The 27,628-nt window shown below is 40.4% G+C and overlaps 2 protein-coding genes across 3 annotated transcripts; one reads left to right on the top strand and one right to left on the bottom strand.

The window, feature by feature from the left end:
* Positions 1 to 1,575: 1,575 nt before the first annotated feature.
* Positions 1,576 to 9,285, top strand: mat2aa (methionine adenosyltransferase 2Aa). Its single transcript, XM_058412557.1, has 9 exons — positions 1,576 to 1,812; positions 4,329 to 4,406; positions 4,534 to 4,656; positions 5,051 to 5,163; positions 5,317 to 5,460; positions 5,780 to 5,998; positions 6,082 to 6,264; positions 6,361 to 6,494; positions 7,582 to 9,285. The coding sequence occupies exons 1-9, from the start codon at positions 1,734 to 1,736 to the stop codon at positions 7,682 to 7,684; spliced, it is 1,176 nt and encodes a 391-aa protein (XP_058268540.1). The 5' UTR covers positions 1,576 to 1,733; the 3' UTR covers positions 7,685 to 9,285.
* A 7,810-nt stretch (positions 9,286 to 17,095) lies between these two features.
* sftpba (surfactant protein Ba) lies at positions 17,096 to 27,566 on the bottom strand. Of its 2 annotated transcripts, XM_058412130.1 has the most exons (13): positions 27,434 to 27,565; positions 27,023 to 27,087; positions 26,070 to 26,144; positions 23,331 to 23,342; positions 22,522 to 22,644; positions 21,546 to 21,659; positions 20,922 to 21,002; positions 20,352 to 20,520; positions 20,070 to 20,212; positions 19,658 to 19,738; positions 19,181 to 19,294; positions 18,405 to 18,442; positions 17,096 to 17,445 (listed from the first exon to the last, which is right to left on the bottom strand). In XM_058412130.1, exons 1-12 carry the CDS (start codon positions 27,483 to 27,485, stop codon positions 18,407 to 18,409), a joined length of 1,065 nt encoding a protein of 354 aa, XP_058268113.1. In that variant the 5' UTR covers positions 27,486 to 27,565; the 3' UTR covers positions 17,096 to 17,445; positions 18,405 to 18,406. The 2 variants fall into 2 exon arrangements, with proteins under 2 accessions (XP_058268113.1, XP_058268114.1); XM_058412131.1 differs by lacking the exon at positions 23,331 to 23,342 and having other exon boundaries at positions 27,434 to 27,566.
* Positions 27,567 to 27,628: the final 62 nt, after the last annotated feature.

The following is a 27,628-nucleotide window of genomic DNA, read 5'->3' as shown; positions in this document are numbered from 1 at the left end:
AATTAGGGTCACAGGGATCTGCTGGAGCCTATCCCAGCACATATTGGGTGAAAGGCAGGGGTACACCCTGGACAGGTCACCAGTTTATCACAGGGCCACACATATAGACAGACAACCACACACACTCACTCCTATGGGCAATTTAGAATCACCAATCAACCTAATGTACATGTTTTTGGACTGTGAACCCAGGGATTCGAACCTTCTTGCTGTGAGGCAACAGTGCTAATCACTAAGCCACCATGCTTCCCCATATATGTACAATATTGTGATAATATTACAAGCTGTGGTAAGTTGATATACATATGGTATAGTGAAAGACAATGTCGAGCTGTGTGTGTGTGTGTCTGTGTGTGTGTGATGCTAATTTGCTAGCATTCACTTGTATATTTCTATTTAAGTCGGCTGCTAGTCTACCGCCGTTTTTTCAGGAAAAAAGGGTATCGTTGCTTTAAAGCAACAATATAAATGATCTAACTGATGGGTAGCACTGTGGTTTAGTGGTAAGCACTGTTGCCTCACAGCAAGAAGGTCCTGGGTTCAAATCCTTTCTGCGTGGAGTTTGCATGTTCTCCCAGTGCCTGCGTGGGTTTACTCCGGGTACTCCGTTTTCACCCCACAGTCCAAAAAACATGTACATTAGGTTGATTGGTGATTCTAAATTGCCCATAGAAGTGTGTGTGGTTGTCTGTCTATATGTGTGGCCCTGTGATGGACTGGTGATCTGTCCAGGGTGTACCCCTGCCCTTTTGCCCAATGTGTGCTGGGATAGGCTCCAGTGACCCTAATTAGGAATAAAGCGGGTATAGAAAATGGATGGATGGATCTAACTGATATAATATATTAAATTTCGATTATTTTTTAGTGCTTGGATAATTTAGATAAGCACTAAACGTTACATATCACATCAAAACATGACAGTAAGTAAATTTCACCATTTAAAAAACGTTTATTTATTTATTTTTAAAGCCTGAGTACATTTAAGGAACATTGAAAGATTTTTGCTTTCACTTTTTCTGGGACTTCCACTTTGAGTATACAACAAATGAGTAAAAGTTTAAAACATGTCTCTGTACTTCACCCAGCCGTGGACATGAGGTCCAGTGCTGGAGGTCCAGAGTCCAGTGTGTGTGTGTGTGTGTGTGTGTGCGTGCGTGCAATTAACAATTTGTAGTAAACTCTAGACACCCTGGACTCCTTAATCTATGACAGTTTCATTTCCTAGCTGGCATGTGTGACAGAAACAATGGATATTCCTCATTTTGTCATGCCATGGCAGACATTTTGGTAGCAAATAAAACAAAAACAAACCAATTCACTTGAGCAACCTGAGAAATAATCACATGAACTGATTTGCTTGTGTTAGGTTAAGAAGGAAAGGAAGACTTAGAAAATAAGCATTATTCATATACTTGACATGAAAAATGTCACAGAAACTGTATCGAATTATTTGCATCTCTGGGCGGACGTCGTTAAGTCCTGAGCTTGAACCTGATTGGCTGGTGAGAATAACGGACGTCTCTTCAACCCAATCAGATTTGAGTGTTTGGCCTACAAACGTAGAATATAAGCGACGGCACCGGACCACTGCATTCATTCGGTGTTGAGTCTACATAGCCGGTGTGTTTGAATTTAACAACGTTCCCGGTTTAAGGAGCAAACAAACAAATAGCCAGACAATCGTTTCGGGTATTAGATACATTTATTCACTCAAAAAGAAAAACAACAACAACATGAACGGGCACGGTAACTCCATCATTGATGAAGACTGCTTCCTGTTCACTTCTGAGTCGGTCGGGGAAGGACACCCTGGTATGTATGTCTAAATAGAATAGCGTTTATTTATTATATTTAGAATAAAATACGTATTTAAACACAACTCAGGCCATTGGCGACAAGCAGGTGACTAACCGGAACTGGCTCGCGCACAGTGCGTTTGCGCAGCTAGCATGTTAGCAAACAATAGGTACAGTACATCAATCGGTTTATATCCATTCTCTAGATTATTTTTTATTTTTGTATTAAACGCTTATATACACTCAACATCTCACAGAATTTTAGAGCTAGATTCCAAAACCTGTATCTATATGAGATAAATAAAGTTTTGCCTATTAAGCGCAAATATGCGGTTTATTCGCCGGTATCCGTTAATCTTAACCACGCCGTGGGTTCGTCAGGCCGGATCGGAGCACGCGCGAGTTCCAGGCTAAAGAAAAATAAATAACAATTAAAACATGATAACATTTATGTGTATATATGGAAATGTGGTTATAAGTGCTGGAATTTATTTCAGTGGTTATATCTGAGAAGCTAAAGCTATTACCGTGAAGTGATGGAGAAGCTGTGAGTACGCGCACTATGGCGGGAGGACGGCATGTGGCCAGAGCGATGCTCCATGTTATTTATTTTTATTTTTTATTTATTTTTAGACATTATTTATATAAATATAGTTTACACACCTTATTTTGATAAAGGTTTATATTCTTATATTCCCTACACATCCTACAAAGCTCGGTCTCACAAACTGTTTATAAATCAACTTCTTCAATCTGGAGACTTTAAAAGATCATCTGTGTTTTCTTTAACGCTGTCTGAGAAATAAATATAAACAAATCTAGATTAAATGTAGTTCATGTTGTTAAAAGTGTATTAACTAGGACGACTTCATCCGCGTTATTGTATGCGTTTATGTCTCCACGTGTTCTCGCTCTTGCGTCAGCCGACACCCGGGTTGCCAGATTGGTCGTATTTAGGTTTAATTTGTGTCACGCCCCCATCTGGCAACCAAAAGGAAAGTCATGATTATGACCTCTAAGTGGCAATTATGTTAATGTGTGTGAGATTGTGAGTGTGTGTACACTGTGAGTGCTTATAGTTTCTCTTTAAAGAAAGTGTGTGCTTATCAAATCATTCCAAAGCTTAGGGTTCGTTGACGCATGTTAGGGGTGCAGTGAATTTTTGATTAAAGCAGCCATGTTGGTAAGATGCGTCAGTGTTTAATATCGGGTTGGCCTGATCAAAACCGAGGTATCGCTAGAAATCCAGGGATACTTTACTTATGTGAGGGATTTTGGGGGGAGAAAAAATTTACTTTTGTTTCTGCTGAGCGATGTGGAAATCGTCTAAAGATCATTATCTCCATGCTTCTTGCTTTCTCTTTCCTACAGGGGTTTGGTTGAGAGAGGGTAAACGGGCCCAAACTGGCAACCCCCTGCCTTGGAGGGAAAAGTCCTTGCCGTTTAATGAATCCCATTTTTATGCTGAATCCTGAACACATGTGATTAGTACTGCGTTCAGTGTGCCAGGAGAAGAGAAATACCCCTGCTTGCGGTTGTGCAAGTGCACTACCCTACGTTATGTACCCTACGTAGTGCCCTACCACACGACGCAGAGCGGTGCAGGACGATGCACAGGTGCCTCGAGTCCTGGCTATGTTACAGCTGATTAAGACGGCTTACATCTGCTCTAAATATAGAGTTCCTGCAATGGCTGCAGAGTATTTACCCAACTCAAACACAACCCAGCTGTTAAACAAGCCATCAGTCAGGAATCCGGCGCATGCGCTCTTCATGCTCAGGATCAATAGCCAGCAGAAAGCCTTGCTGAAAAAAGTAGAATTGCTGAAGGGATTTTCATGGTTTGTCCACTTGATCTGGTGCTAGATGGAAACTTAGCTACTCTATGGGGGATAAAAGAGAGTGGAAACCATTTGCAATAAAAATTGAAGCTTGATTAAAGCATGGTAGTCATGAATTTAGTAATCAATTTGTTTGCTTTTGAGTCATACTAGTTTTTTCTAAAAATTGGAAACTTCCCTAGATGAAGCTGAAGCTGTGACGCATTTGTACTCAGTGTTTAAAAATGTTTCATGTACTGACGTTCCACAATATGATTTCTGTAATGTTTTCTTTCTATGTTAATGTTCACACGATTAAAGCGCTGCTGCATGAGATGCGATCAAGTGTTGGTATTTTTCACTATAGCAACGTACACTGATATCCCACTCGGTCAGGACAAAGAACATGAGCTGAACATAAGCCTCTCATGTCCGTTTTCCTTTTAGTAGAATATTGATGACGTGAGGGACTTGTTACTCTTAGCTGATTTTGCTGCAGTGTGCTGCTTCGATCCTCAGGGAGGAATGTGTTCCTTCAGGATTCTTGGCACATTCTTGGATTCTTTGCCTGAAGCAGAACGCCGTCATGAATCTGATTCCCTCTTTGTTAATTGTATTTCTGTCATGTGACTCTGTTTTGCTCCTTTGGTCTAAATGCATTAGATTTATATATTAGTGACATTAAACAATACTTATATTTTCTCTCGCTCAGATAAGATTTGCGACCAGATCAGTGATGCCGTGTTGGACGCTCATCTCAAGCAGGACCCCAACGCTAAGGTTGCATGTGGTGAGTGTTTTAACCACAGGAGTATCGTAACTAAAATGGCTCATTTGCACATGCAGAAACTGGTCTAAATATTTAAATCATTCAGGCATGTTTGTTAATCTCTCTTCAATCTTTTAACCCTTCACAGAAACCGTAGCTAAAACCGGAATGATCTTGCTTGCGGGTGAGATCACCTCTCATGCCAACGTCGACTACCAGAAGGTTGTTAGAGAAACCATCAAGCAGATCGGCTATGACGACTCCACCAAAGGTGCAACAGTAGCATGAAACCAGTTGTGCAGCTAATGCATGCCATTAAGTGCATTCTTTTAATTGTAGTTAGATGTGCCTTTTGCCTTTCTGGTGTTCTCTCACTGTAGGTTTGTGGTTTATTTTATATACAGATTTTAGTATTTTTAAATAGTCAGATTTTCTTTGGGTTTATCACTGAGCATGATGCTTACACAATGTTTTGTGGTAACTCTGTGGCTTAAAGACATTATTAAGTCCAGGTATAGGAGTTGTCTGCTGGTGTGATGCAATCATCTTCAATTTACTCAAAATGAATGAATAAAAATACTTCCCAGGGATTATGCTGTAGTGGTGTTCATGGCAGTCTGCCTTTCTGTTTTTGTTCCATGACTAATGTGCATTTCTTCGTTCAGGGTTCGACTATAAGACCTGCAATGTCCTTGTGGCTCTGGAGCAGCAGTCCCCGGACATCGCCCAGGGCGTTCACCTGGACCGCAATGAGGAGGACATTGGTGCTGGAGATCAGGTGAGCGTGATGAAACGTATGGTGTTTAAAACCTCTAAAACGGGTTGTCGCAGAGGGTTTTCGTTCGAAACAAGTAAATGAATCGGGACAGCTAGAGCATGTAAAGAATATAAGGGCCGTTTTGTTCTGAGACATGCTTTATGTGGTTCTCAGGGTCTGATGTTTGGCTATGCCACTGACGAGACGGAGGAGTGTATGCCCCTGACCATCATCCTGGCACACAAGCTGAACGCTAAATTGTCTGAGCTGCGACGCAACGGCAGTCTGTCATGGCTGAGGCCCGACTCCAAAACTCAGGTGAGGTGTTTGACTTGTAAGCTTTTTGAATGTAGCTTATGTCTGTATTGTCTGTCAGATTTCAGCTAAAGATTTGCATGGACGAACTGTTCAGGGGGGAAAAAAATCATATTGATCTCTCCCTTGGTTTTAGGAAACTCATTGTCTCAAATTTTGAAAGGGTTTTTTTCCCCCTTTTGGATTTAAAATTAACGTTTCCTATAAATTCACTTGAAAGAAATGCTTTAGAAAGTCTGTTTTGAAGCTTGAAAGTCATCACACAGCATTAATTTTGATTCAGTCCTGGTTGTTGAACTTGAGCTCTGTCTCTCTTGTATAGGTGACGGTACAGTATCGCCAGGACCGCGGCACCATGGTACCCTTGCGTGTGCACACAGTGGTGGTGTCTGTGCAGCACGACGAGGACGTGGGCCTGGACGAGATGCGTGACGCCCTGAAGGAGAAGGTTGTTAAGGCCGTGGTGCCCAGCCGATACCTGGATGATGACACCATCTACCACATGCAGCCGAGCGGCCGGTTTGTCATCGGAGGACCACAGGTGAGTGCAGAGTACACAGCAGGCTTGTTTTTCACTGAGAGGTCGTGGATGTGGTATTGATTCCTGTTTTAATCGTGGTGCAGGGTGACGCTGGTCTGACTGGACGCAAGATCATCGTGGACACGTACGGAGGCTGGGGGGCTCACGGTGGCGGTGCGTTTTCCGGGAAAGACTACACTAAAGTGGACCGCTCTGCTGCCTATGCCGCCCGCTGGGTCGCCAAGTCTCTGGTGAAGGCAGGACTTTGCAAACGCGTCCTTGTGCAGGTGAGGATTTTTAACAAATGTGTATCTTAATTATTGCTATCACTTAATTATAGCTCCTTTTAATCTTTTGTTAATTTTGCTGTTTTTTTCCTGCAGCTGTCGTACGCCATCGGTGTGGCCCATCCGCTCTCTGTTTCCATCTTCCACTATGGCACCTCTGAGAAGAGCGAGAAGGAACTGCTTGAAATTGTGAAGAAGAACTTTGACCTCCGCCCTGGTGTCATCGTCAGGTAACGTAGGCTTGTGAGATGGTGTGCAATTTTGTCAACCTGTTGTGCTTCCTAGCGACCGAAGATTGACCATTGGATCACCCGAGGTTTTAGAACGATGTAGGCTGCAGCAGGAAAAAGGGCTGCGATCCTTGTACACATCATTACAAGAAGCTCGCATTACTGTTTAGCCTGAAGCATTCAGCTTGTTTGGGAACCCTTGCCAAAACGTCAGGGGTGTAAATAAACCACATGAGCTATAATTTAGCTGTAATTAACTCGTCATAAAACTGAAGCAATCCCATGTTTAGTGTTTGAACGATTAGTAAGAATGTACAATGTACAAGCGAAGCTACAATTCATCAGAGAGGTTTTATTTTGCGTCCATTCTGAAAGTCAGAGAGCACGGGGTTTTAAGGCTCGGATTTTACAGTAAATTAGTTTAAATATGCATTAAGTTATTCATGTCTTACAATTTATTAATGTCTGTATGTACTGTGTAGTCTTCAGCCAGCTGGATCAGATGTTTCTGATCAGGATGGTGTTATTTCAGCTGACCTGGATGGGGAGAGCTCATGAACCTGTAGTCTAATGGACTAAAAAAAAAGTCTTCAGCATGCAGAGTGTGTGTGTGTGTGTGTGTGTGTGTGTGTGTGTATACAGTATATGAGTGAAGCAGAGCTGTGTGGTGCTCTCAGTATTCCACTGTGAGTGCACGCGCCGCCCGATTGCTTATGGCCCAAGCAAATGCTCCTCTGCTGAGCTGCTCGCACTTACCAGTAAAACTGCAGCGTACTATAGTGTAGTGCGCTCTCTCGTTTGCCTGGAATGCAGTTGTAGAGATGATGTGCCGCTTGAGCACCATAACCTTGGAGCTATTGCTTATTTTGCAGTTTCTTAAAGTGCATTCTTGGTAGAGCGAGCAGTGCTGAGCAGAATCTTAAAGGCACTCCCTGATCCGGTGGAATTATCAGTACTCTGCTTGCAGAGTGGTCACGTGCTCTGTGATGTACACCTTTTTATATAGATTTTTTATTTCCCCCCCCCATTCCAAATTTTGTGATGGTTCCTACCTGTGTTTTCATCGCATTCTCCTGTGTACTTCCAGAGATCTGGACCTGAAGAAGCCGATCTACCAGCGCACCGCCGTGTACGGCCACTTCGGCCGTGAGCCTTTCGCATGGGAGGTTCCTAAAAAGCTCCAATATTAAACCTGTAACAGCTTCTCCTTTCAGTCAGTAGGCGTACACTACAGAGAAACCTCGCTGCTCTGAGGAGAAGAATGTAATCTCGTGCTTGAACCTAAACCCCATCCCTCTGAATCAAGAAGTTCCCAAAAAGAAAGAAATCCGTCCTTCCTTTTGCTTGCACCTTTTCAACACTTTCAGACCCCCCCCCCCTTTTTATTTTTATTTTTTTATTTTACCCTCTCTCCTCTAAACCCTTCCATTCCCATGCACCTATCTTTCCTCCCTCCCTCATGCTCCTGTCCTGCATCCTACTGAAGTTAATGATGGCACAAATTAATGATTTGAATGCAGATTGCTATGCATTGCCACATGAAGCACTGAAGCCAATCAAACCTCTTTATTTATTATTAATTTTTTTTTGTTACATTTTCTGCAAGTACCACTTATGCCAGCACGACTCTTCTTTATTTTTTTTATTTTTTTTATGCGATGTATTTCCATCACTTGAACGATGTACAACCTTGGGATCAGAGGAATGTTTAATAATCCGAATGCTGCCGGTGCGTGGAATCGAGTACGGTATTATAGTAAAAGTATAACTATAGGCCTGTTTTGATTGGAGAAGGTATATATTTTTTTATTCGAAGAAATGGTGTTTTTCAGATGTCTGTTGCTGACATCTCAGTCCTTGCAGGCCATATGTTTTCTGGTGTGTTACAGAGAAACCAGAAGCTGCTACCAACTGTGGTTCTGCAGGACTGTGATTCTTAACTCTACCCCTTCAGTTTATTTCTCCGTAAATTATTTTTATAGATTACATCTTATCTCCGTAGCTCTATTGGCTGTATTTCTTTTTTTTTTTTTTTAATCATGGTGAAGATGCTGCATTCCCCCCTCTGTGCGCGCTCGATAGCCGGCGTGGTTACAGAGAAGCCGAGCTCCCTCGCTGCCGCAGGGGGGTTACCTTCACTACTTGAATGCCGGTTTCAAACCCTGCTCTCCGTACGAGCCTCTAGAGCCATGGCGAGTTGGATTCCGTTTTGTACGTCAAACTTTTTAACGATTCTCCTGAGCAGCGGTGTAGCTGCGTGCCCATCGTGCCACCCCGCGGCATCCACAGCGCATCGTACAGAAAAGCATTGAGGCTCTGACGCCGGGTGGCTCTGGAAGCTGTGACCATTGTTGCCTGTTTTATTAGTTTTACCCGAGTAATGGCAGATTAAGAGAGACTGACCATACATGCACATGTTTTATTACATATTGGATGATCTCTGCAACCGAGACAGAAGCAAGAGTTTGGCCAGTGTTGTACAGAGAAACTGGCCGTGTTTACATTGCTCTGCTCGGTAGTGGATCTCTTACATGTTTGTTTTTCTTTTCTTTTTTTAAATGCCAGCCATTGGTGCACCAGACTGGCTACTGGAAGAGCAAAAGTGCCTTTTTTATTTCTTTTTCTTCCCTTCCCTGCCCTTCTCCCTGCCCCTCTCCCTCTTGCCTTTCTCCCTCTCGGCCCACCAGACTTTCTCCCTCTGTAATGTTTGTACCTTCTGCAGTTCCCAAATCCTCCTCTGCCTCTGTTGATACTGCATCCTGATTAGATTTAAATAAAACTTCTGCTCTTGTGTCCTGAGTTCTTCTTATCCTATACCTGGTTAAGATCTACAAGATGAAGATGCATTTTGGGACCAGTTTTTTGGTTTAATGGAGCTGAAGTCAGGTTTGTAAATTGGGTGTGTGGTGTAGTAGCATGGACTGTATGTATAGTTGCTGAATTTAAATGTGGTTTTAGCATCCATATTTTAGATTTTTTTTTTTTTGCTTTATTTACCTTTTGGGCTTAGTTTCTACCTTACCTTGCCATGCTCTGTATATTTACAGGGTGTCAGTGAGTCCATAACGTGTTAATTTAATGCTTTAAATAGTTGTGAATATGAATATACATGATTTGTTATAAGAAGCCCTATAATAATTAATTGCCCTGGTGGTATTTGTACTGAGGCGTGTGTGGGTGTGTAAAACATTAAAACCACTGATGACCAAAGTGAATAATGTTGATTATCTCAATACAGTGGTGTCCTACAAGGGGTGGAATACATTAGGCAGTCATTTCTCAAAGTTGTGATAGACGCAAGAAAAAGAGGCACACATAAGGATCTGAGCGAGTTCGTGATGGCTAGATGACTGGGGTGGAGTGTTTCCCAAACAGCAGGTCTTATAGGATGGTCAAAGGAAGGACAACTGGGTCATAGCTTCCTTTGAATGTGGCCTGTTTGATGAATCATGTTTAATCGTGGAATATTTGGGTGTGTTGCATAGCTGGGGAAGAACTAAGATGTGAAAAGGATCTGTCGATAATGTTTTGGTGCCAAATACAACCGCAAAACTTAAAAGAATCCAGTCAAGGGCCTCGGCGGCTCAGAGCAGTCAGCATAAAGGGGACCTACACAATACAGTGGAATTCCAGCATACGAATTTAATTCTTTCTTGAGCTGAGTTCTTGTTCTAGTTGGGAATTTTCCCATAAGAAGTAATGTGAATGCAACTAATCCATTCCAGCCGCCCCAAAATATAAACAATATTACAAATTTCCAAGGCTTAGGGGTTCTCACAAGAAGTCTTGCCACCAATCTGTCAACAAAAAAAAAACTTGCAAAAAAATCACCTAGCTTTCGAAGGCACGCCGAAGGCAACGTTGGTATCGTGTGTTGACTCTTTCCAAACAGCTTTAACCGTCTGAAAAGAATTCGTAAACTCGCTTTGGTTGGCTTTCCACTGACAAACAAATTTTGAACGGCTCCCAGACGTACACACAACTTAGCCTCTGTTCGGCTCATTTGTTTTTATGCTGAAGCAAATTTCTTGCTGAATTCCTATTCTTAAGGCGAATATTCATAAGACGGCATGGGATGGTTTTAATGTTATGGCTCATCGGTGTATCGTGCAAATGGCCATAATGACTATCTGATGATGACCTATTTGTGATTTGTCCATTAAAACTTTAGTTTTCGAATATGCGTTTAAAACAATGAGTGAAGTTAGTATGTAGGAAGTGAGAAGATGATATGATGATGATTTGATGATCCTCATATATCTGTTCTTCTGAGTATAGAGACTCCACTGAAGCTGTTCACATTACTAACACAATCCGTTGGTTTTTCCTTGTTTTTGTAACCAGTTTATGTCTAGAAGTGAATAATCACCGTGCTCAGACGTGGTTTCCTCTCCAGAATATTTACATTTCATGTTACGCAGAGCAGAAAGGCTGGAATGAAAATGTCATTAAATGTCTCATTAAGACTTTGAGTAATAATGTAGAGGCCTGAAGCAGACATCCTTAATCCCCATTTTTTTTTATCAAGACGTCTCTGAAGATGTGTCTAGGAAATGCCAAATGAATAATTATCCAAAACGAAAAAGCCTATACAGTTTATATAGTATTATGGAATGTCTTTATTTAGACTACATGAATGTGACTGGATTAAATGTTCACTGTGCAGCTGTAGGAAAAACTATAGGAGTGCTAGTTTTATGTAGTGCTGTTATAGGTGATGGGGTAGTGGTGTGATGTATATAGTCTTCTCTCTCTCTCTCTCTCTCTCTCTCTCTCTCTCTCTAATTGAAAGTCAGCTTGTCATGTTACATTAAGTAAGGATAAAAACACTACAAGCTGCTGTTGTAGATAAGTAATAAATTTTGGATGGTAGCAATAACTTGCTCGGATGGATAGATGGATGGATGGATGGATGGATTGATTATTCATCCCAAATGGATATTTACAGCTTCCAGTATTATCCACAGCACAGGTAATAAGGTAATAAATAAAAGAAAATAGGAATATCAAAAACTACCAAATACACAAATCTAAGGGTACAAAAATGTAACAAATAACCTATAATAAAATAAATATAACCAAAAATACTAAATACAGAGATTTAAAGGAATATGAAATAAGTAGTGTGCAAAAAAAACAAGAATTTAAAGGTCCACAAGGGCAACAACTGACTCAGAAATATATCTTTAGCCCATATATATCAACCAACACGTTTGTGGTGCCTGAAGTTTTGTTTTCCGCTAAGAAATGTGGGAAACTCACTATTCCATGCAAAATTTTATACATGCTTCTAAATGCTTTAGAGTTATTCTCATTCTAAGAAGCATGAGGAAGCAAGTCTGGGTTGCTGATGCAATAAAGGAAATCATAGAATGAAAACTTGACTTGACCTTTGGTCAGGTTTAGCATGTGGTCTTGGTGACACTATGCAACTAGGTGAATTGGGACAAGATCACTGTGACTCTGAGGTCAGTTTCTGCAGTACACGTCGATCGTGTTGACCGGATATTTTGTCCTTAATAGAGCCGTGTAGTGAGCTGTAGGATCTTTGAGCTGAGGAGAAAAAAAGGGATATTTGAAGTTGTGTAAGATGTTTTGTAACGTGTTTTGTCGTTTTCACAAGTCAGATTTTTCATTCAGACTAAACGTCTTACATTATTACTAACCTGTTAAATCATGTAATGATATTTTCCTCTCTTTTTTATTGAAATGTATTGCTTTTTAATTCCAGTTATTAGGAACATATACAGCTTTGAATACCTGATTAAACTTTTTGAGGTTTTGCAAAACTGGAACCTGCATAAGATACACCCATCAGCCATAACATTATGACCACCTGCCTAATATTTTGTTGGTCCCCCTTCTGCTGTCAAAACAGCCCTGACCCATCGTGGCATGGGCACTAGATCCCTGAAGGTTTGCTGTGGTATCTGGCACCAAGATGTTAGCAGCAGATACTTTAAGTCCAGTAAGTTGTGAGGTGCGACCTCTATGGATCAGATTTGTTTGTTCAGGACATCCCACAGATGCTCGATTGGATTGAGATCTGGGGAATTTGGAGGCCGAGTCAAGACCTCACACGTCTTGTTGAGCTCATCAAACCAATCCTGCTTCCCGATTTTTCCTGCTTCTTGTAGCTACACATCAACTTTGAGGACAAAATGTTGACTTGCTGCCTAATATATCCCACCCACTAACAGGTGCCATGATGAGGAGATCATCAGTCTTATTCACTTCACCTGTCAGTGCTCATAATGTTATGCCTGATCAAGTAAGCAGCATTATAAATATATGGGGAAAAAATAAAATCAGTGCTTCATGCATAGCCTTTACTTGGACCTGTAATAATGATAACTTGTGTATTTCTATTAGGACTGTTAGTGTTAGCGTCTAGTCAGTGCTTCAAATATTCTTAACTGTATTTGGATTATACTAGAAGTGGGTGTGGCCTAAACCAGAAGTCTGTTTCTAATAAATTTATTTTGGTTATGTTTTCCCATAATATAAACAAATCCATAGCCTAATTTGGATCACTGTCACCATTACTTAGGCTGAATGTATGTTTGAGTACTAAATACAGCGAAACCTCGGCATATGAATTTAATTCATTCTGGAAGCAAGTTCTTGTGGCGAAAATGAAAATTGTATTGCGAAACAAATTTTCCCATAATGTTAATACAGATAATCCGTTCCAGCCACCCAAAAATATTCCCAATACGACGTGTATGTAAACTGTATGGCTGCTTACAAAGAACTGACCCCAAGCCAATCATTCCAAGTCAAGGCTCCTCACAGGAAGTCGTGCCACCAAGCTTGGGCTAAAAATAGAACAGACCATCCACTCCACCAATCTGTCAACAAAAAAAATGCCGGAAAAATCACCTAGCTTTTGAACGCATGCTGAAGGCAACGTTGGTATCGTGGGTTGACTCTTTCCAAACAGCTTTCACTTACCCCTACATCATTTTTATTATTCCACTGATATATAATGGAGAAAAAGAGAGAGAGAAAGAGACTTCAGCCCTCCATCAGGTTTACCACCAGTCATCACTGGATATTATGCTGCCACAACTGCAGCAAGGCACGACATGTTATAATGACCTATGGAACATGATATGAAGCCTGCCAGCACCACAGAAGGTAGAATTTCCAGTAAAATGCCTTCTTTAGATGTTATACAGTTGTAGTGGTGTACAATTTCCTGCCATGCTTTTTAAGATTCTTCAGGCCAAATTGCTTAAACACTTCATAAGGAAGTCTTAAGCCCAATTTTAATTTTTTTTCCCTCCTGTTTATCTTTATCTTTATCTTTATGAGAAGCTGGATCTCTGAGGGATTTCAGGCCCAAGACTCAGTTACATGCTGTACGTCTGGCACTCAGTAAGTGTTAATAATAACTTCTATAGTGCCTTGCTTACACTCAAGATCTTCTCACAACCACATATTTCAGTCATATGGTGTTGCTTTACCATGACCTATAGGACATGAAAGGGGGTGGCAGGGTGCCCAGAGACTGGAGAACTCCAGCTGAGTGCTCCTATTTTAGAAGTTACACATGGCAAACACTTTCTATGAGTTATGTTGTTTCCTATAAATGGTTTTGTCAGATGACCAGCACTGAATCTTAGCCAAGTGCTCGGTTTTCTTACAACTCAGTACCTTATAGCTTGGTGTGAAGAAAAAATGTTTGTTTTGACCACAATGAATGAATGAATGTTAATGGCATCCAGCAGCTCACATTAATGAATCTGGTTGGTTTTTCTTTGTACTACAAGCTTCATATCTGACTCAATAATAATAATAATATGCTATAAAATAAATACTGAGTACTAATATAGGAGTTGCAGGAGATGTGTGTCTTTAGTCCAGACCTAAAGAATGGCTTCATCTGCAGCAATAACTAGTAACATCTGCTCAGAGCTGTAGACATCAGCAGACTTCTTTGAACATGTCAGGGATTTTTATGAGCTATTTAGTTATTTATGAACAAGTCTGACTGCACTCTGTGCTTAACAGATTTGTATTTACTGCCTTCCCAACCTACTGATCTTTGTCCACCTGGTGCTTTGACCCCTAACGTTATAGATAACCTATGGAGCTCTGTTTCACAACCTTTTTCTTTACCATGGCACATTTTTGGCAATAAACTAATTATATGTTAAGCAATTGTATTGTTTAGCTTTACTGAAAAAGTAAATCTTTTCTGGGAAGCCATGTTTAGGCATCTCCATTTATAAGTAGCCTTTATTTGTCATATAAAATACTGTATGGTGAAATTCTTTCTTCACATATCCCATCCTTGAGAGGTTGGGGTCAGAGCACAGGGTCAGCCATGATGCAACATTCCTGGAGTAGGGGGATGGGGGCCTTGTTTAGGGGCCTAACAGTTGCAGTACTGGATTGAACCCCAATCATCTGATCAACAACCCAGAGCCTTAACCACTTGAGCTACAATTTTTTTTAGAAATGTCATGAATTTTGGCATGAAATTTGGCAGAAATAAAGAAAAACTTGTTTTCTATCTGTCTAAATGTGCAAAGCTCACTGCGGAAGGCAAGTCCTTTCTTACGGGCTCTTCAAAAAAAACTGCACAAATTAAATCATGTGCACTGTATAGACAACATTTTAATAGATGCTAAAAGTCTGTTTAAGCTACTGCATGTCATTGATTTTGTATCAAGGTTTAAACAACCAATACAATTCAGGATATTGATGAAATAATAGTCGTGGTAGCTCAAGTGGTTAAGGCTCTGGGTTGAAGACCATGGTTCAAGCCCCAGTACTGCCAAGCTGCCAACATTGGGCCCTTGTGCAAGGCCATCAAACCTCCCTGCTCTATGGGTGTTGCATCATGGCTGTCCCTGTTTTCTGACTCCAAACCTCCAAGGATTGGATATGTGAAGAAAGAATTTCACTGTGCAGTAATGTATACATGGTCAGTAAAGGCTACTTACTTACTTATAACAAGATAAATTTAAACATTTGTGCTGTTTTGACATGTGTTTACTCAATAGTTGAACTATGGTCATGTTTTTTTCCAAACTGTTTTAAATGTCCTTCTATCATCCTGTTGAGATGTTCAAAAGTTTGCATCCCCAGTTCTTACTGTGGCGTGTTGCGTTCTTGAGAATCGTGTTGAGTTCTTGTGCTCTATCCTATAACCAACACTCATGGTACTTGTAAGCTTGGCACAGTATTTGTAATAATACTAACTTCTATAGCGCCTTGCTTACACTCATGATCCTCTCACAGCCAGGTCATTCAGTCATATGGTGTTGTTTTACCATGACCTATAGGATGTGAATGGGTGTGGCAGAGTAACCAGAGAAGATAGAACCCCAGCTGCGTCCTTCTATTTTAAAAGTCGCGTACTTGTGCTGTTCCACACGACACACTTGAAACACATTTCTGAATGTATGCTTTAGGTGTTTAGCCATGGATTATGAAAAACACAGCTTTAAAGAAAAAGCACAGAAATCATTGATTTATAACTGCAGCTTGATCAGGAAGCAGCTTGGTGCTCTATTCTGTTGTTGTCGTGCTACGGTAATCTATATGAGGTTAGATTAGAGTGACAGTTGGAAGTCATAAATAAAGAAGCTGAAACTGACCTCTGTATGGTCAGTGCCATATTTAGGAGCATGGGAAAGTGTATAGCTTTGCCTCGGAAGAAGATGGAATTGCTTTCAATATCCATGACATTACACAGATGTCATATATTGTATATATAATATAATGGCTTGGTGGTTAGCACGTTTGCCTCATAACTCCTGGGTTGGGGGTTTGATTTCCGCCTCTGCCGTGTGTGTATGTGGAGTTTTCATGTTCTCCCTGTACCTCTGAGGTTAACCACAGGTTCTCCAGTTTCCTCCCCAAGTCTAAAGACATGTCTTGAAGACTGATTGGCATCTCTAAATTGTTCGTAGTGTGTGTGTGTGTGTGTGTGTGTGTGATAGACTGGCATGGTGTGCCCGGAGTCTCCTGGGATAGGTTCCAGGTTCGCTGTGAACCAAGAGGAGAAATGGAGTAAAGTATGAATGAATGGATGATATACTGTAATATAGATTGCTGTTTTCATTCAAGCACCTAGACATTAGAAATGAAGGATTTCACCGATACAACTGTCCCTGCTTCAGAATAGGGAAACATGTGATCTCAGTGCTACCACAGGTTTTTAGCCCCGGGGTCCAGGGAAGATCCGGGGTGAATTCTCGAGCCTTGCATATAAGGTGTAAAGCAGGATAAAGCAGTCACTGATAATGAGTGAGTCCTGGCCACAAATATATGTTTCATCCATTTTAAATGAAATCTATACTAAAATAAAGTGTGCAAAAAGTATAAACTTAACACTTTCTGAACTAACTGTGTTCTGGCATTTTGGCAGACGCTCATGTCCAGAGCAACTTGCATTTAATCCCAGTTTATGAGCAACTGAGGGTTAAGAGAGTTGCTCAGTGGCCCAGCAGTGGCAGCTCGGTGGACCTGGGATTCGAACTCACAACCTTCTTAGCCACTAAGCTACCACATACATATGTATTACGTATATCTATACGTTTATAGTCGTATGTCTATATGGTCAAGCACACACACCCATACACACATAACTCTTTACATAGTTTAATGTTACCTCAGTCTTGACAATCACGTCCTCAATCATTTTCCAAAAACAAAGATAGAAATAGACAAAAAAAAACAAACACTGAATGTAGTAATAGTGTTAGCATTGCATCAGTAATGTCTGAAGAGTCAGTGCCTCGATGGCTGATTTCATCTTATCATTATTTTCTTTTTTTCATATTTGCTTAAACTAGAGCAGGTCAGAGCTCAGGTTCACCTCGTCGCCCAGATTAGAAAAGCAAACAGACTGTAGATTTCTGTACAATCTTTTTAAGATGTGTCACTGATGATGTAATGAGAAGAAGCCGATGTGATTGGCCAAAATCCAACAGACCTATCGGCACGAAAAACAAACAAATAAAACGTATTAGTTACACAATAAAGGAATCAGAACCATATTATCGTATCGGTGTGCTGATACTATACACTATAATTACTCATTTACTGATAAGAATCAAAAGCAGGAGGAAGTGAATCTGTGTACGTTTACAGTTTTATAATCGTGTCACAGATTTCTATATTCGATGCTAGGTTTTTCTTAGCTTTTTCTAAGGAGTTGCCATTTGTGTAGCTAACAAGTTCTTCCATAGTGCCACCGATTTCTTGATTTTGATTAGTCACAAGTTAAGTTATAGATTCATTTTTATAACTGTATCTTTGACAGTAGTTGTGGTTATAAAACAAATCACAGATTTAGATCATCATGCTCGTTTTCTAACTTACGCAGTGAACTATAAGTATATAACTATAATTGTTGATATGGTGAGCCTTTCTCTAAGAAGATGTTTCAGTTAATATGATTGGAAGGGTCTGTACTGTTACTTTAGTGACCAAAAACAATACAGGAAATCAGATTTGGTCAGCTTCAGGCGCAAACACTCGGCATGAAGTTTTATTTTAAGACTGAGTAAAGAGGCCAGAGGTCTAAGGCAATCCATCAGAAGTGCAAAGAGAGACTTTAATCTTAGGAGGTAACATGACATTTTTGCCTTAAAAAGAGATCAGTGCTGCTGAGGGAACTGCTGAATACACCTACGTTAAAAGAGAAATATTCTGGTAAAGGAATGACCTTATAGATAACAGGAATCAGTCGGTTCTATATGAATGGATAAAACTTGTGTGTCTTAAACTTGCTGAAGCTAATTCACCCAGTGGTATTGTGTAACGCTAGCAAAAATAACTATTTCTGATTCCCTCATGTTCTACCATAGCGCTGGTGTATCACTGTTATGATATGGGAGTCATGTGAGTCGCTGTTTATAGGCTGTGATCATGTGTGAAATATGAACTTACGTCTATTTCCACACGTTTGTCTGGCAGAAAGAGACAACCTAAGAGGAAATGATCAAACAAACAGTCTTTATATTAATGGATATTAACCCTGTTTTATTTCATATTTCATATTCATTTAGACTTCAGTAAGAGGAACAGGGCAAACTGTGAGCTATATCTGGGTTTATAATACCGATCTAGGGTGAAGTTTGGCGCCATCTGGCGTCAGTGAGGTGAACTGCAATGACAACACTGACAACGATATAAGTCTTTCTCCTCATAACATGATTTGACTCAGTGCTTTAAAACCAGGAAATGTCTAGGTGTAAAGCTAATTTCTGGGACAGAAAATGAGCCCTAAAAAATGTAAACTATTTGCTAGATTCTCTGATTTTCTTCTATTCTGTCCCATCTATTAGATGACAATGACTTTTTATTAAATTACAGTTTGTCACTGGAATGTAACGATTAGTATAAGGCTAGGGACATTATTAAACATTACAAAATGGACCATTAAAGTTAAATACGGGGTACATTGTTTATTAAATATAAAGTTTCATCTATACAACCTAAGAAAAACTTTAAAAACTGGAATTTCATTCCTAGGGAAGCTTATGGAAGTAAGATAATCCAAAATACTACAAAATTAGTAATAAATTAAGTTAATAATTCCTAATTAATTAAGTTAAAAACATAAAGTCTCATACCAGAAACAGATTTCACAGTGTCTGACTTGTCTCACTGTGTTGCTAAACACTTTTGTCTCACACTTCCACACACACTCATACACAACTCACCCTACAGGCGTGAGCAGTTTGTAGATCTCGGCAGCTGTAGCTCAGCCCCAGTGTGCAGGGGTCACCAACGTCTCCCTGCCCTGTCATCTTTCTCCCCAAACACAGTTCGGCTCTCTAAAAACAAATACGCTCAATGTTCTCACTCTGTGTTTATAATAAAGTCAAAACATAATATCTAAACATTTTTATTAAAATTAAATAATTTATTTATAATAATTTAATGTGATGGATTAAATATGTCTGTGGGACACTTTTGGGTTTTTAATGTGATTGTATATGTTACATTATAATTAATAATAATAATAATAATAATAATAATAATAATAATAATAATTATTATTATTATTATTATTATTATTATTATTATAGAGTAAAAGTAGTAGTAGTAGTTGTTGTTGATGGATTTTGGCGCCCTCTTGTGGCTAATGAAGCCATTACAGAATTCAGATAGTTATCTGTGATGTGAAAAGTGTGTACCTCACATGCATCCAAAGCTACTGCCTCTTTACCCAGAATCCCCTGGAGCTGCTCACCATAGCGCTGAGTGAAACTCTCACACTGCAGAAAACAAATAAAAAGAAAACAGACACAATCCATGAGCAGAATGTTTGGCAGAAGTGACACAAGGTGAAGTGACGTCTGTGGGTGTTATCTAAACTGAAAGCCACAGTTAGACAGTCAATTCATCTCCATTTTTCTCCACAGTTTGGTCACCTGTTAATTATGTAGAACTATGTACTGGCCCAAATGTACCTTGGACATTTGCAAAGTTGCAAACACTCAGTCTAAAGTTTTTTCACGTTAATTCAAAACTGTGTAAATGAACCGTTAAGTGAAGAGGACAGAGAGCTAATGCAATGAATCAGAAGTGCAAAGATGAGACTTGGACCTTGGGCAGGACGCCGGGGTGCGACTGGCACACGGAGCGCAGGAAGGAGGTAACCTGAGGCTGAGTGGCGTTGGAGCCCAACTGGAGACGAGACAGGATGAGCAGAGTCATACAGGAGTCACAGTCCGAGAGAGGAGGCATCACTAAGAGGAAAGAGAGAAAGTGCATATCGATACAAAAAGACAAATTACAAAGAAAAAGAGAGAGTGACTGACAGATGAGGAAGGGATGAAGGGAAAGATAGAGATGAAAGAGATCAGGAGAAAGAAAAGCACAACTCACTGTTACTCTGACAGAGCCGCAGCACAGAGCAGAGGGAGTTGGGCGATGCAGCATTCAAGAGCTCCTCAAACAGCTTCTTCACTGATCTCTGAACCAGCCGTGAGCACTGACCACTGATGAGGATGGGGAGGACAGAACAAACTTCATCCAGCAAAGTGTTCACAGCACTCTGACATGGACACAACACACACACTTTACTCATACAACAAAAAATCTTTATGCAAAAGTATTAATACTCAGATTTGATTTTCTTATTTGATTCCTTCCAAATGATTCACTTATTTTGAAGTATTATTATAATTCATTTGACTCGTTTATTCTCATCTGTGATATTTTCCCCTAAATGATTAATATATTTTCATGGCAGATTATTTATTTATATATTTATTTAACTTTTTAATAGGATTTAGATGATTTGTTTATTTCTTTGTGCGATTATTTAATATGATTAATTTATTTTTACATGTAAATGTGAATTTTATCACATATTATTCACACGTGTTTACCGAGTTCATGTTTAAGGGCATAACTGTGTCTATACATAAGTGTGTGTGTGTGTGTTGATCTCACCTCTGTCTGTGCTATGGGGAGGAGACAGTCTAGCACATTTAAAGTGTATGTGCAAGCGTTGCACGCGAGCGAGGCCTCCATCTGTGTGTGTGTGTATGTGTGTGTGTGTGAGAGAGAGAGAGAGAGAGAGAGAGAGAGAGAGAGTACAAAACATGAGGAAAATAAACAAAGCAATGAAGCAAGTTAACAAAAAACTGTTCTGCCAGATCATTTCCTGATTATCTCCACAGTACTAAACCTCTAAAGTACCTCTAAAATGGCACAAGAGCCACTTTGGAGGTAACGTGAAATCTCATCGATCCTGCAAAGTGCATTATAGGTAAATGTATTTCCAAATCTGCGTGGAGTGATAAAGTTAGTCACAGCTTCACTCGACAATCCTGCGTCTTACCACTAGAGGTCGCCAAACACTGGCTATTAACCGAGCGAGCTCAATGAATGACCTGTCTGCAATTATTACCCAGAATGCACTGAGCTGTCATTTCATCAGATCTTCATCTTGCTCTGCACATTTTACTCCCCTAGATGGACATATAGTCTGTAGGATAACTTCAGGAATGAGGAAAGTTCTGCTAGTGATTAGTGAGCTGACTTTAATCCAGTGCACATGTCTGGTGTGTATACCATGGCATTAAGCGGTGTGATAGTCTTCTGTATGTAATTCAGCAAAATGTCCTCGATCTGCAGCTTGAAGCCGCCATTGCACAGGTTAAGCTTAGTGCACACTTCTCCAGGGTTCTACAGAAAGACAGAGAGAAAACGGAAACACAGCCATTGCCATTATATGTTTTAGGACTGAGAATGTTCTGGAAAGTCACGATTTGATTTCAGTGATGAATATCAACAAATAGCTGGGGTCTCCAGGAGGTGTGGTGTAGATCACTTGCAGCTGGTTTCCCTTCTGGTTCACTTGAAACTTTGGGTCATTTAAATTGCACTACATGAACCCACATGAAATATTAATGGACGCTAACATGGACTCTTATCTTTTTTTGGAAGTATGCTCCTTTAAAGTGTGGGCCAGAATGACCAGCTATAATGATTTATTTGATAAACAGCCATTAGGATGCCATTACAATGGGGAAATTGTGATAAAGTACCCTCTAGGATGACCACATGGTAGATAGATTGTTATAAATTGCCCCAAGGATGCCTTTACAAGTGGAGAAAAATGTGATAAAGTACCCTCTAGGGTGACCACATGGTAGACAGATTGTTATAAACTGCCCCAAGGATGCCCTTACAATGGAGAAAATGTGATAAAGTACCCTCTAGGATGCCTCCATGGTAGATAGATTGTTATAAATTGCCCTAAGGATGCCCTGACAGGGGAGAAAATGTAATAAAGTACCCTCTAAGATGCCTCCATGTTAGATAGATTGTTGTAAACTGCCCTAAGGATGCTCTTACAGGGGAGAAAATGTGATATAGTATCCTTTAGGATGACCACATGGTGGATAGATTGAACGTGAACAATACAATGAACTTTTCTTGAACCCGAACAGGATTCACAGGATCAGAATGTTGATGATTAAGAGCCTCGTCTTAATGCTGCCTGAATGTAAACTCTCAGCACTGCTTCACAGTAACTGGCTCTCACCATCAGCCCAGTGACGAAGGTCAGGGTGAGAGAAAGTTTACTCTCCACTTCACTGTGGCACTGCTGCGCAATCTCCTCAGGCAGCAAGTCACATACATTCTCCAGAATGTTCACCAGCTTCACCTGAGAGAAACGAAACAGATAACACAATTAAACAAAAGGCAAAAGATCAACCCACCTGATCACACACACGCAAGAATGCAGAGAGGTCGAGAACCAACACGGCGGCCATTTTCTCATTTCTTAGTGCTTATTATATTTAGTTACAATTTCTCTATTTGTTGTGTGTGGAAGAGGGAAAGCTATAAGAGAAAGAGAAATCCCAAGGCAACACAAACCAGGACAAAGCTTCTTAGTTTTATTTCCTCTGTGTTTTAATAATGAATTAATTTCCTCATTCTTGACCGCTTCTTAACCTCGCTAGAGTCATGCGAACAAATATGAAGGAAAAATCATGCACCATGTCTTTATCCCACTATCATAGGCATGTGCCAATATTAAACTTCCATCACTTTTTATCAGAGATATTACAAAAAATGATCACGTTTCATTTCACCTTCATTGCACAATATTTTAAGAGGTTTTTCCAGACGTCTTGCTTGGTGAACAGAATTAAAAATAAAATCTTCAAAATAAATCTCTTCTACCATACAATAGACGTCTATGCTTTAAATGGAATGATGTAAATTTATGACAATATTATAACTGATAAATATCATGATGTATCGTATACCGGCACATGCCTACTTTCTTGATGTGATCGGATCAGTTTTGTCGCTTCATTGAATTAAAAAAATAAAAATTCTCACCTGAAACTGATTCTGTGGAATGGAAGTGAAATAGTGTTTATAGATATTAATAATAGTTAAAATGATCATTTTTAATATGTTCTTGTGCACGTGTGATCAGAATGAACAAATGCTGGAATTTAATTTAGTAGCAGACAAGAAAAAACATAAATAAACTGGAGTATTTTGATGCATAGAAATATTGAAGAGTCTAAAATCCTATACTGAGTTAATAACAATAATAGCAGGAGTTAATAACAGGAACTGTAATAACTGAGATCATGAAGCCTTTGTTATCTCTACACATACATTACAGCACAGTGCTGTGGAATTCTTTTCTTCATATATTGGGGTCAGAACACAGGGGCAGCTATGATACATAGCACCCATAGAGCAGAAAGGGTTGATCAGTTACCCAACAGTGAAGTTTGGTGGTGCTGGGGCTTGAACCCTGATCCTCCGATCAACAACCCAGAGCCTTAACCACTTGAGCTACCACTGCTCCTGTTAGAATCATGTTGCATATTTAAGTAAACAAAGTCACTATTAGGAACTTGAATCTTATTGGAAGATAAGATAATTTTGAAGATAATAATCTTCAAAATGGAATTTTTACATTTCCTATACCGCTTATACTCAGGATTATGTGCCTATCTCAGGCATCATTGAGCATCAAGGCAGGACACACCCCACCCTGGACAGGGTGCCAACCCATCACAGGGCACACAAACTACTGGTAATTTAGAGACTCCAATCAGCCTAGAAGTATGTCTTTGGACTGTTGGAGGAAACACACCAAGCACAGGGAGAACGTGCAAACTCCACACACACACACACAGAGACCCAGGACCCTGGAGGTGTGAGGCAAACGTGCTAACCACTAAGCCACCGTGCCACCCTTATTGGAAATACACTATATTTCCAAAAGTATTAATAAATAATCCAAATGCCAAATAATAATAAAGTATGCCATCCAAATAATCAGAATCAGGTGTTCCAATCACTTCCATGGCCACAGGTGTATAAAATCAAGCACCTAGGCATGCAGACTGTTTTTACAAACATTTGTGAAAGAATGGGTCGCTCTCAGGAGCTCAGTGAATTCCAGCGTGGAACTGTGATAGGATGCCACCTGTGCAACAAATCCAGTCGTGAAATTTCCTCGCTCCTAAATATTCCACAGTCAACTGTCAGCTGTATTATAAGAACGTGGAAGTGTTTGGGAACGACAGCAACTCAGCCACGAAGTGGTAGGCCACGTAAACTGACCGAGCGGGGTCAGCGGATGCTGAGGCGCATAGTGCGAAGAGGTGGCCAACTTTCTGCCGAGTCAATCGCTACAGACCTCCAAACTTCATGTGGCCTTCAGATTAGCTCAAGAACAGTGCGCAGAGAGCTTCATGGAATGGGTTTCCATGGCCGAGCAGCTGCATCCAAGCCATACATCACCAAGTGCAATGCAAAGCGTCGGATGCAGTGGTGTAAAGCACGCCGCCACTGGACTCTAGAGCAGTGGAGACGCGTTCTCTGGAGTGACGAATCGCGCTTCTCCATCTGGCAATCTGATGGACGAGTCTGGGTTTGGCGGTTGCCAGGAAAACGGTACTTGTCTGACTGCATTGTGCCAAGTGTAAAGTTTGGTGGAGGGGGGATTATGGTGTGGGGTTGTTTTTCAGGAGCTGGGCTTGGCCCCTTAGTTCCAGTGAAAGGAACTCTGAATGCTTCAGCATACCAAGACATTTTGGACAATTCCATGCTCCCAACTTTGTGGGAACAGTTTGGAGCTGGCCCCTTCCTCTTCCAACATGACTGTGCACCAGTGCACAAAGCAAGGTCCATAAAGACATGGATGACAGAGTCTGGTGTGGATGAACTTGACTGGCCTGCACAGAGTCCTGACCTCAACCCGATAGAACACCTTTGGGATGAATTAGAGCGGAGACTGAGAGCCAGGCCTTCTCGTCCAACATCAGTGTGTGACCTCACAAATGCGCTTCTGGAAGAATGGTCAAAAATTCCCATAAACACACTCCTAAACCTTGTGGACAGCCTTCCCAGAAGAGTTGAAGCTGTTATAGCTGCAAAGGGTGGACCGACGTCATATTGAACCCTATGGATTAGGAATGGGATGTCACTTAAGTTCATATGCGAGTCAAGGCAGGTGAGCGAATACTTTTGGCAATATAGTGTATATACTGTAAATGCTGTTCACTTAAGAGTCAACTCATTTGAATCTTTGAATTTGACTCTTTGATGTATTCAGTGCCATTACTCTTGTAATGTAGTTTAACCAAAATGTTTCCATGGAAACGTATTCTTTTCAACGTCTGAGCTTTTTCGTTAACGTGAAACGTGTGTCAGAAGAATTGGAAACGAATCTTCTGAACGAAGCACAGAAACAGCAGGCTTAATATTATTAAAAATCTGTAGAATTATTTCTAATTATTTATGCTATATGCTAATTATTTAAGTAGATTTAATCAAATGTATATGAAAGTAATTAGAAGAAAGCATAGAAGTCATGAAACAGTAAACCAAGAGTTAGGCCAAAAAAAAGAACAAACAATGGTCATGATATTGCATAAAAATGGCAGTGAATCATTCTAGGTGAGTCGACTCAAATGATCCGATTCAGTGAGCAGAGCTAGTTGGGTGATAATTCAGGTGATTTTTTTTTTGCCTTGTAATAGAGAAATATTAGCATATAAATAGCAGTTTAATAGCAGAAATTGGTTCTGACACCAAAAACCATTTTCCCACCTGGAACTCTTTATCCATTAGGAGGTGTTTCAGGATCTCTATGATATGGATGCAGTCTTGGCAGGTTTCATCATCCTGGGTCGTGGTGTGGATCATCATATTAATCACGGTGATGGAGAGAAAAAAAAAAAAATGAAGCATATTAAGTGCCATTTGTTTTTGCTTGCTTTTACCAAATAAATAAAAGTAAATGTAATGCTTTATTAGAACAATTCCTGCACTCATCATGTATGTTCAGAATAAAGCTCTAGAAGGAATTAAAAATAGATTTCGAGTGTGAAAAGCCAAAGCAGAAGTGAGATTCTTGATAAATGTGATATGGTTGATGTGTTAAGGTGCAGCTGTGAGGAGTTGGCGGATCTGAAAGCTGTAGCAGGTGCAACAGTGTGAAAGAACATAAAACCAGGCATAACATTATGACCAGCTGCCTAATATTGTGTTGGTCCCCCTTTTGCTGACCCGTCATGCACTGTGTATTCTGACCCCTTTCTATCAGAACCTGCATTAACTTCTTCAGCAGTTTGAGCAACAGTAGCTCGTCTGTTGGATCGGATCACACGGGCCAGCCTTCTCTCCCCACATGCATCAATGAGCCTTGACCGCCCATGACCCTGTCACCGGTTCACCACTGTTCCTTCCTTGGAGCACTTTTGATAGACACTGACCACTGTAGACCGGGAACACCCCACAAGAGCTGCAGTTTTGGAGATGCTCTGATCCAGTGGTCTAGCCATCACAATTTGACCCTTCATCAAACTCGCTGAAATCCTTGCACTTGTCCATTTTTCCTGCTTCTAACATCAACTTTGAGGACAACTTGCCTAATATATCCCACCCACTAACAGGTGCCATGATGAGGAGATCATCAGTTTTATTCACTTCACCTGTCAGTGCTTAGAATGTTTTGTGATCTGATCATCACGTAAAAAGCTTAGGGGTAAAAGCAGTCTCACCTGAACACCATTACTGTCCTTCACAAATGCCTGCACTCTGTCTGGACTCAGCATCCTCGCTTTGGCTGTAAAAAAAATAATAAGCATTTAAATCTTGCTGATTTCTCACACACAACACAGCAGAACCATGTAGTAAGTAGTGTTGCCTCCTCACAGCTCCATGAATTGGCTATGCTAGATTGCAGATAGATGTCACAGATGGTATGAATGGTGTGTGATGTCTCATCTGGAATCCCTTACCAAGACAAAGCCGTTATAATTAATGACTAAACTCTATGGTATTGTTAGAGATGTTATGAAGATATGAGATGTTGTGCATTTGTTGTTACGCTACGTTGTGTGTGTTTCCCCAAAAAGCCACGGAAATCAACAAGAAAAAGAAAAAGGATAATTTTAGCAGTGCATACTTACCAATGCCAATGAGTGGAAGGAATAAAAGCAGCAGCACTCTGAGGAAGACCATGTCTCTCTTCTATCTGCTCTTCAGTTTGGAGAAGTTCTGCTCTGCACTCTGCTTTGGCTCAATATATACACAGCTTCTCAAAAACAGGAAACAATACACAGAAACACCTTTTGAATGCAGATCTGCTTGAGCTTGGCAAAAAC

Source organism: Hemibagrus wyckioides, linkage group LG16, assembly GCF_019097595.1.
Source record: "Hemibagrus wyckioides isolate EC202008001 linkage group LG16, SWU_Hwy_1.0, whole genome shotgun sequence".
In the NCBI taxonomy this organism is placed as follows: Eukaryota; Metazoa; Chordata; class Actinopteri; order Siluriformes; family Bagridae; genus Hemibagrus; species Hemibagrus wyckioides.
The sequence above is the reverse complement of the archived record's forward strand: the minus strand, read 5'-3'. Positions and strand labels throughout refer to the sequence as shown.

Excerpts from the sequence above, each read along its gene's own strand:
- mat2aa (XM_058412557.1), top strand. The coding sequence starts at position 1,734 with ATGAACGGGCACGGTAACTCCATCATTGATGAAGACTGCTTCCTGTTC. Across the intron at positions 1,813-4,328 it reads GGTCGGGGAAGGACACCCTG|ATAAGATTTGCGACCAGATC; the intron begins GTATGTATGTCT and ends TCTCTCGCTCAG. Across the intron at positions 4,657-5,050 it reads CTATGACGACTCCACCAAAG|GGTTCGACTATAAGACCTGC; the intron begins GTGCAACAGTAG and ends TTCTTCGTTCAG.
- sftpba (XM_058412130.1), bottom strand. The coding sequence starts at position 27,485 with ATGGTCTTCCTCAGAGTGCTGCTGCTTTTATTCCTTCCACTCATTGGC. Across the intron at positions 20,213-20,351 it reads GCGGCTCTGTCAGAGTAACA|TGATGCCTCCTCTCTCGGAC; the intron begins GTGAGTTGTGCT and ends CTTTCCTCTTAG. Across the intron at positions 19,739-20,069 it reads ACCCCGGCGTCCTGCCCAAG|TGTGAGAGTTTCACTCAGCG; the intron begins GTCCAAGTCTCA and ends TGTTTTCTGCAG.